The sequence below is a fragment of the Thamnophis sirtalis genome, unplaced genomic scaffold, assembly GCF_051295495.1.
Source record: "Thamnophis sirtalis isolate CommonGarterSnake01/CBP01778 unplaced genomic scaffold, rThaSir2_p1.2 scaffold_12, whole genome shotgun sequence".
Taxonomy (NCBI): domain Eukaryota; kingdom Metazoa; phylum Chordata; class Lepidosauria; order Squamata; family Natricidae; genus Thamnophis; species Thamnophis sirtalis.
In genome coordinates, this window is record NW_028261392.1 from 2,960,863 (window position 1) to 2,970,862 (window position 10,000).

The window sequence follows — 10,000 nt, forward strand, 5'->3', positions numbered from 1 at the left end:
GCCTCAGAAGTGGAATAGCCTAGGGCCTCTTTTTATCTAAATCCCGCCCTGGTCGTAAGTGTGAAAAGCACTCCTAAGTCACTTTTTTTGGTGCCTCTAACTTTGAACAAATTGTCAAGGTTCCGACTGACGGTCCCTTAATGCTAAACTTTATGGAGTACGTCATTTCGGGACAGCGTGAAAGCAAAACCAGCTCCGGCTAATTCCCGCGTAATTCCGTATAATTAAAGCGTAGAATCCTCCTCCCTCCTGCTCCTTGTCCAATTAAATTTCACCATATTGTTCTGAGAAAAGGTCTTGGAAGTGCGGCGAACCCCTGCTGAAGGGACCTTGGTTCTCACCGCCTGAGGTTTAAAACCCACACTCCGATTCCATCTTCCTTAAGAGCCGAGGTGGCGCAGTGGTTAGGGTGCAGCACTGCAGGCCACTTCAGCTGACTGTTACCTGCAGTTCGGCGGTTCTAATCTCACCGGCTCAAGGTTGGCTCAGCCTTCCATCCTTCCGAGGTGGGTGAAATGAGGACCCAGATTGTTGTTGGGGCGATATGCTGACTCTGCAAACCGCTTAGAGAGGGCTGAAAGCCCTATGAAGCGGTATATAAGTCTAACTGCTATTGCTATTGCTATTCCTTCCCGCCCCCCCCCCCCAATAGTTCATTGGCAAGCTGCGAAGCAGTAAAAGTGAAAGCGGCACCAGTATGTTTCGAAGCTTACGTGAACTGTTATAAGTTGAGGACTGCCTTTTTGGGGGGGGGGGTTCCTCCTTTTGTGGAACGTCACGATGTCTTTGTTTCCGTCACGTCTGAGGGAAGCGTCACCCATACCTGATTTTCAGACGTCTGGTGTAACTTACTCATCTCTTTTCAACTTCCGTGGTTCTGCTGTTTTGTTACAGAGCTAACTGAGTCAGAAGAGAAACCACTGCTAGAACTTGCCACAGAGGAGAAGGAAGGCATGAGGCAGAAGATGAGAGCTCTCTACCTGGAGGTGAGCAGAAGCCAGCTGCATCCAGCTGTTGTGCCCTGTGTTTATCAAGGGTTTTGTCTATGGAGATTCTTAGTCATCCTGGTCAGAGTTGTCCCAGAGGTGGTTTTTTCAAGAGGCAACTGGACTTCCTTGGTTTTTCCTTGAAGACATTTCGCTTCTCATCCAAGAAGCATCCTCCTCCTCCTCCTCTTCCTCCTCCTCTTCCTCTTCCTCTTCTTCCTCTTCCTCTTCCTCTTCCTCTTCCTCTAGTTCTTCTTCTTCTTCTTCTTCTTCCTCTTCCTCTTCTAGTAGTTGTTGTTGTTGTTGCTGTTGTTGTTGTTGTTGTTCTTCTTCTCCTTCTCCTCCTCCTCCTCCTTCTCCTTCTCCTCCTCCTTCCTCCTTCCTCCTCTTCTTCCTCTTCCTCTCCTTCTCCTCCTCCTTCTACTACTACTATTTCTTCTTCTTCCCCTCCTCCTCCTCCTTTGAAGAGGCTACTTGGATGAGAAGCAAATCCAAGAAGCTTCTTTAGTTCTGCTTGACAGGTGGCTTCCTCCTCCTCCTCCTCCTCCTCCTCCTCCTCCTCCTCCTCCCCTCCTCCTCCTCCTCCTCCTCCTCCTCCTCCTCCTCTTCCTCCTCCTCTTCCTCTTCCTCTTCTTCCTCTTCCTCTTCCTCTTCCTCTTCCTCTAGTTCTTCTTCTTCTTCTTCTTCTTCCTCTTCCTCTTCTAGTAGTTGTTGTTGTTGTTGCTGTTGTTGTTGTTGTTCTTCTTCTTCTCCTTCTCCTCCTCCTCCTCCTTCTCCTTCTCCTCCTCCTTCCTCCTTCCTCCTCTTCTTCCTCTTCCTCTCCTTCTCCTCCTCCTTCTACTACTACTATTTCTTCTTCTTCCCCTCCTCCTCCTCCTTTGAAGAGGCTACTTGGATGAGAAGCAAATCCAAGAAGCTTCTTTAGTTCTGCTTGACAGGTGGCTTCCTCCTCCTCCTCCTCCTCCTCCTCCTCCTCCTCCTCCTCCTCCTCCTCCTCCTCCTCCTCCTCCCCTCCTCCTCCTCCTCCTCCTCCTCCTCCTCCTCCTCCTCCTCTTCCTCCTCCTATGACGAGACTACTTGGATGAGAAGCAAAACACTTTCAAAGGAAGGTCCATGGAGATCCTCCATCATCCAGGCCACGGTTGTCCCAAAGGTGCTTTTTTCAAGAGGCCACTGGACTTTCTTGTTTTTTTTTCCCTTGAAGACGTTTTGCTTCTCATCCAAGAAGCTTCTTCAGCTCTGATCATGGTGGTCTCCCCATGGTGATGCGATCAAAATACAGAAACTTGGCAACTGGCATGTACTTGGGACTGTTGCAGTGTTCCATGATCACGTGACCTCCCTTTTGTGACCTGCTGAGGAACAGAGTCCACGGGGACGCCCGATTCCCTTAACGAACGTGCAACTAAACTTAACAACTTGCTGCAATTCACTTAGTAACTGTGGCAATCCAGGTCGTAAAATGGGGCAAAGCTCACTCAGCAAATGTCTCGTTTAGCAACAGAAAGCTTTGGGTTCCCTTGGGGTCATAAGTCGAGGACTGCTCTCAGTTACAAAAGGAATTCTTAAGATCCGATAACGGGAGTTACGAACACCGTCGAAATGGGCGTATAAGGTTATTTGTCGACCGATGTTTCGTTTTTTCCCCCCTTTCTTCAGCTGTGTGAGAAGATAATGCCGAGGGACAAATACGACGAAAACAGCGTCCTTTTAGAAGTCACATCCGGCAGGACGACAGGCGGTGAGCAAAAATGTCATAATTTCAAAATATCATAGTTTGAGTTCCTGGCTTTGTGGAACTGATTTATTTTTGTTGCGTTCCTAAGTTTTTCTTTTTAGCGTGGTCCTCGACTTACGACCACCAGAGGGTCCCAAAATTTCAGTTGCTAAGCGAAGGGAAGGGAGTTTTGCCCCGTTTTACGACCTTGCTTGTCCACCGTGGTTACGTGAATCAAGTTAGTGATGTGGTTGTTAAATGGATCCGGCTTCCCCTATGGGCTTCGCTGGTCAGATGGTCACAAGCCCCGGGACACTGCCACCGTCATAAATAGGAGTCGGTTGGGAAGCGTCCTAAATTTGATTGCGGGATGCTGCAATGGTCATAACACTGGACCGTGGGAAAGCTGCAATGGTCATAACTCTGGACCGTAGGGATGCTGCAATGGTCGTAACTCTGAACCGTGGGAATGCTGCAATGGTCGTAACTCTGGACCATGGGGATGCTGCAATGGTCGTAACTCTGGACCGTGGGAAAGCTGCAATGGTCGTAACTCTGGACCGTGGGAATGCGGCAATGGTCGTAACTCTGGACCGTGGGAATGCTGCAATGGTCGTAACTCTGGACCGTGGGAAAGCTGCAATGGTCGTAACTCTGGACCATGGGGATGCTGCAATGGTCATAACTCTGGACCGTGGGAAAGCTGCAATGGTCATAACTCTGGACCGTGGGAATGTGGCAATGGTTGTAACTCTGGACCGTGGGAAAGCTGCAATGGTCGTAACTCTGGACCATGGGAATGCTGCAATGGTCGTAACTCTGGACCGTGGGAATGCTGCAATGGTCGTAACTCTGGACCGTGGGGATGCTGCAATGGTCGTAACTCTGGACCGTGGGAAAGCTGCAATGGTCGTAACTCTGGACCATGGGAAAGCTGCAACGGTTGTAACTCTGGACCGTGGGAATGCGGCAATGGTCGTAACTCTGGACCGTGGGAATGCTGCAACCGTCGTAACTTTGAAACACGGTCATAAGTCTCTCTTTTCAGTGCTGTTGTTACTTTGAACGGTTGAGGGCGGCCTTGTCCTTCGTCGTGCTTGCAAATTCTTTATAAAAAATATTGTTCATACTGAGATTTCAGGGGATTTTATGTTTCAGGCGACATTTGCCAGCAGTTCACGAGAGAAATCTTCGACATGTACCAGAATTACGCAGAATACAAAGGCTGGACGTTTGAAGTCACCAAGTACTGCCGAGCTGAGATAGGTAGGAGAAGCCCCTCGCCCGGATATCTCCATGGGGTCCCCCCCCTCCACTCACTCCCCCCACTGAACAGGTTCTGCATTGTTTAAGGGGGGCTCCACCACGCAGCGGCCCGAGTCTTGGGAAGCCACGCCTACCAACGCTTGAAGTTTGAAGGAGGGACACGTGCAGCGGATCCCCCAGAGCGGTTTGTCTTCCAGAATGCAGAGAATGCACACCGGGACCATGACGGTCATCGTCCTCCCTCTGTCCGAGAAGGTAGAAGTTTCCTCACAGCTTTTCATTCTCTCCCTCTCCATCTCTCTCTCTCTCTCTCTCTCTCTCTCTTTATATTTCTGTCTATCTCTGTCTCTCTGTGTGTCTTTCTCTCTCTCTCTCTCTGACTTTATCTCTGTCTAAATCTTTCTCTCTCTCTCTTTATCTTTCTGTCTATCGGTCTGTCTGTGTCTCTCTCTTTGTATTTCTATCTATATCTCTCTTTTTCTGTCTTTCTCTCTCTCTCTCTCGCTCTCTCTGACTTTATCTCTGTCTATCTCTACAATTCTCTCTCTCTGATCTCTCTCTTTCTCTCTCTCTGTCTCTTTATCTTTCTGTCTCTCTCTCTCTCTCTCTCTCTGACTTTATCTCTGTCTAAATCTTTTTCTCTCTTTCTCTTTATCTTTCTGTCTATCAGTCTGTCTGTGTGTCTCTCTTTCTATTTCTATCTATATCTCTCTTGTTCTATCTGTCTCTCTCTCTCTCTCTGACTTTATCTCTGTCTATCTACGTTTCTCTCTATCTCTCTCTCTGACCTCTCTCTCTGTCTATATCTTTCTCTCTATCTTTCTGCCTATCGCTGTCTCTCTCTCTCTGTGGGTCTCTCTGTATTTCTATCTATATCTCTCTTTTTCTATCTGTCTTTCTCTTTCTCTCTCTCTCTCTCTCTCTCTCTGACTTTATCTCTGTCTATATGTTTCTCTCTCTCTTTGTCTTTGTATCTGTCTCTCTCTTTTTCTATCTGTCTATCTCTTTTTGTCTCTTTGTCTCTCTATCTCTGTTTCTTTTTCTTTCTGTCTATTACTCTTTCTCTGTTTTTCTTTCTTTCTGTCTGTCTGTCTGTCTGTCTCTCTCTGTGTCTTTCCATCTGTTGAATGCCACATGTAAGTTAGCAGCAAATCAATTATTTCCATAGATGTGACTCCGTCTTGCAAGATGCTTCAAACGTTTCCATCTTTTAGTAGGAGGAATCCCATGTATACCATGGAACTCCTTTTCCCCTCCCTTCCTTTATCCTTCCTTCCTCTTTTTCTCCCATCTCTCCCTTTTCTGTATCCGTCTTACTGTCTTGTCTTGTCTCATCTCTTGTCCTTCCTCCCTCTCTCCTATCCATCCATCCATCCTGCTCCCCATAAAATGACACCTTGGACTCCTCTTTCTCCAGGTAGAGATAAAAATCAACCCCAGCGATTTACGGATTGACACATTTTCGAGCCAAGGGCGCCGGGGACAGCACGTCAACAAAACAGACAGCGCTGTTCGAGTTGTACACCTCCCTACAGGTACGGTGTTATTTTTCTTTTTAATCATCACTTCCTTATTTATGTAAATATGTGTAAATATTAATCTAATATCAATGTTCCAGCTTCTAATACTGTAATAGGTGACCTTTTCTTCCTCTTAGACCTCAAGATTCGCTTGTTCTGACCCAGCCCCCCAAACACGGCCAACCCTCTGTAGTTGAAGCAACGATTCCTTTAATAGGAGCGCCAGCAAAAAGTTTCTCTCTCATCGCAGGCTAACAAGGCTGTCCATCCAGGAGATGAGAAGTTGTCTGTCCCACCTATTCATCTCCGCCCCCTGCCTTTTATCCCCAGAGCTAGGGAGGGGCTTCGCTAGCAGCGATGTCTCGTCTGTCCCAAGGACCGGCCCATAGATTTCCACTGCTCTCCTCTCCTCTGCCACATCTATTCATCTCCACCCCTGCCTTTGATCCCCAGAGCTTGGATGGGGCTTCGCTAGCAGCGATGGCTCTTCCGCCCCAAGGACCGGCCCATAGATTTCCACTGCTCTCCTCTCCTTTCTGCCTTCTGTGCATCCTCACATCAGGCACTGGACCAGCTGTTCCTCCTCTTCCTCATCAGCCACCTCCAGACCTGGGGGCTCTTGACTCTCTACTTTTAATGTGTCTGTGGGGTAAAAATTCGTTTTGGTCTGGGTGTATTCGTTCATTTAAAACCTGTTTAATTCTTCCTGCTATAATTGCTGCAAATATTTTATAATTGGAGTTTAGTAATGGAATTGGCCTGTAATTTTGAACTTCTTGTAGTTTGGTTTCTTCTTTTGGGATTAGTGATATTATTGCTTCTGTCCATGATTCGGGCATCTTGGCTTTTCCTAAAACTTCGTTAAACATTTCCACTCCTAGCTCTTCCACTATTATTTTGTTATATTTGTAAAACTCCACTGGTATTCCGTCTTTATGGGTGTCTTATCGTATCCTTTTCTTCTCTCCGGAGGGATCATCGTTGAATGCCAGCAGGACCGATCTCAGCTCGCGAATAAGGAAACGGCGTTGCAGACTCTGAAAGAGAAACTCTACCTCCAGACTGTCATGAAGGACATAAACGAACAGCAGAGTACGAGGAAGCTGCAGGTAAGATCCAACAGGATGGCTCTCAATCAGTGTGAGGGATTAAGACGTCATAAAAGGGAGTATTTGTAGCTCAAGATTGAACCGTGGAGTCCTTGGGGGGGTCTCCGAGCTGAGTGGCTTTGTTGCAAACGTTTCACGACCCAACTAGGTAACATCATCAGTGTCAGCGTTCCAAGTATCATGCAGAATTAAATCAGAGTCCAAGGCAAAACGATCCTTTTTGTTCCAATTTAATAAGACAGACATCTTAGGCACATCTGTGTTATGAAATCCCAATACTGGAAATGACATCAGAATCCCACCCAGTTAAAAGTTCATGATCTTGTCCCCACACCCACAAATCCATCACATGGCCCAATCTTCTTCTCCCACGCTGTCATTTCCACTCAGCTTCTTCCAGTCAGGTGTAAAGGTGCGGAGACAAAGGATGACCTTGGCTTCTAGTAAAGAATGAAAACAATACATTCCACAATCCTACTCCTGTCTATTCCCACCTCCCATTGACTATACTTAAAGAAACAGCATAATGAAATAAGAGAAAGTGTGGCAGGCCAAAATTCTAAAAGGAATAGAAATGCAGGCCTGGCAATCAGTGCTAGAAGGGAGTGAGGTTTGCAGAGAGGAGGAAGAGGAGAAGGAGGAATGCGATGGCACTCTCTGAGCTTGGTAGTTCTCTTGCAGACGTCTCCCTACCAAACTAGGTAACGCCATCAGTGCCCATGCTCAGATGGAAGAGACTCATTTGGCTCCGTAGAAGTGGGAGATAAGGACAGCCTTCCTTCGGAGAGTACATTACTTTGTACGGCCCTTATCAGTCTTGTGAGGAAGTCCAAACAAGAAGCACACTCTGTTCTGATCAAGGCTTCCCGAGAGCAGGAAGCAAACTCCTGGTCCCGACAAAAAACCCCTTTCATTAATTGACTGTGGATTCTGCTCATTCACAGCCGGCAAAGTTTTTCAAGGGAGGATTTACAGTCACAGACCTTATCTGGCTTGGAGAGCTGCCAGGCCGATCTCTGCAGAACTTGGCCAGGAGTCTCGGAGAGTCACGAACCAATGAAGCGAAGTAATTGTCTCCTGCAAACTCCACTCCCCTTTCGCTCCTCTTTTATTTCCTCTGGGAGGGGCCATTCACCGTCCACCTGTGGCCTTACTTCCGAGTCAACCCATGTTCTTTAGCTGTTCCCTTCGTCTGGCAGCTCTGCGCATGCGCACACTGAGAACAGGCTCCAGCTGTTCTTCTGCCTCACTGATGTCTGACTCCGAAGGCAGCTGATAACTGTCAGATGGCTCTGGCCCCCTCTCTGCCTCCGACACAGAGCCCTCATCAGAGCCTTTCCAGACTCCAGGACTGGCCCAGGTTCCTCCCCAACCTTCTCACTGTCCGAATCTGTTGTCAGGTCCACTGGCCCCTTGGTGGGCCACAACGCACCCAAGGACTGGGCTGTGCATTCCTGATCCTGCCCCGTTTCCAAGTCACAATAGCAAATGCCCAAACTGGTTTGTGTGTTCTTTTTCCTTGTCACAAGACAGATGAAAAACCATTCCAGATTGGGATTCCTTGCAACCGTGTGCTGAAATATTACGGTTTCTTACGAGAAATCAAAAGTTGCAAAGTGCGTGGTGGAACACGTTACATAAAAAGAGTCATCTAATAACTGTGTGTTAACAACTGTCTCACTTAGCAGCCAGGGTTTTGGGCTCAGTTATGGTCGTAAGTCGAGGACTACCTCTGTCCTCTTTTCCCAGTTAGGGTCAAGATCCCAATCGGAGAGGATACGCACGTACAACTTCAACCAAGATCGGGTGACTGACCATAGGATTTCCTATGAGGTCCGCGATATCAAGGTATTTATTCAAAAATAGGTGGGCAGAATTTTTCCCCGGCAATCAGGAGCATCTGTGGTTCCTCCGAGGTGAATGATTATGTACCAAAGGGTTAAATGTGAATATATCACCCCTTTTTTTTCGGATTTGGTGGGTGCTTTTAAACATGGCCTTAATTTAACCCAGAATTGTTTTTTTTTAAATAAAATTTTTATTTTCAGACAAAACACAAACACACTGTCAGCGTTCCAAGTATCACGTAGAATTAAATCAAAGTCCAAGGCAAAACGATCCTTAAAGTTCCAATTTAATAAAGCAGACATCTTAGCACATCTGTGTTAATCCCAATTCTGGAAATGACATCAGAATCCCACCCAGTTCATGATCTTGTCCCCACACCCACAATCCATGAAATGGTCCAATCTTCTTCTTCCACGCTGGCGTCTCCACCCAGCTGCTTCCGGTCAGGTGTACTGGTGCAGAGACAAAAGATGACCATGGCTTCTAGTAAAGAATGAAAATAACACATTCCACAATCCTACTCCTTTCTATTCCCCGCTCCCATCAACTATACTAATGAAACAGCATAATGAAATAAGAGAAAGTGTGGCAGGCCAAAATTCTAAAAGGAATATAATTGCAGGCTTGTCACACACAACACACATAACATAAAAGTCTCAACTACACACAGTGTGTTGATTGGTTACAAGGTCCTTTCCATAGTCATCAATTGAATTTTATCAAAATTCACCTATTGACAATCAAGATAGCTTTATATACATTGTTATTATGCTTCCTCCTATTCTAAGTCATTCTATTATTTTAGCATTGATAACATTCTCTAATAATTTTCAATTCCATGTTTTTTCCCCATTATTAGTATCATCAATCTAATATACATGTATACAAATTGTTATAATTATTAAACATCCATTAAGCCTAGCTATTATTATATCCTTTCAACATAAGGCATATTAAATTTGAAGTAAATTTATATTGTGACATTTTATTACATCATCTGAAATCATCCAATGACATTGCATTTTTATATTCTATTCTATATAGAATTGTTTATGTTTTATAAAAAGGCTTTTCAACTTCATCTCCATAATCCTCACTTACAGTATTATATAAAATTTCATATTATCAATCAAGTATATATAAATGCTTTGTTATCATTATTAATCATTTATTTGACTATAGCTATTATTACATTGTACATAGCACTCAAAATTTTACATTTAACTAAAATTTATTGTGACATTTCATTTCATCATCCTGTATCCTTCCAGAAATAGTGTAGTCCAATATCTCTTGCCATTTGTAAAGTCTGTATTCTAAGTGTTTTCTTGATAAGTCTTATGTGAACTTCTCTTAAGAACTTGTTCATTGCATGTCTAATAAGGATTCGAAACCTTCTATCAGCTCCTTTTATCAGCTTAACTTTTGTTATCATTAGTGCTTCTGCCGAGATTACTCTAATTATTTCTGCCAAATTTTCTCTCCTTTCTTCATTTATTTTCTGACATCTGGACTAAAATTCTGGTTCATCGATTTCTCCTTTCCGTATTTCAC

General features: G+C 45.2%; 1 protein-coding gene across 1 annotated transcript in view; it reads left to right on the forward strand.

Moving 5' to 3' along the window:
- MTRF1 (mitochondrial translation release factor 1) overlaps positions 1–10,000 on the forward strand; it is a 12,107-nt gene that overhangs the window by 1,237 nt on the left and 870 nt on the right. Inside the window, 8 exon segments of the mRNA XM_087726261.1 lie at positions 895–986; positions 2,646–2,727; positions 3,862–3,969; positions 4,057–4,129; positions 4,131–4,224; positions 5,387–5,504; positions 6,462–6,598; positions 8,348–8,446. Of these exon segments, the coding sequence (XP_087582387.1) occupies positions 895–986; positions 2,646–2,727; positions 3,862–3,969; positions 4,057–4,129; positions 4,131–4,224; positions 5,387–5,504; positions 6,462–6,598; positions 8,348–8,446 (803 nt within the window).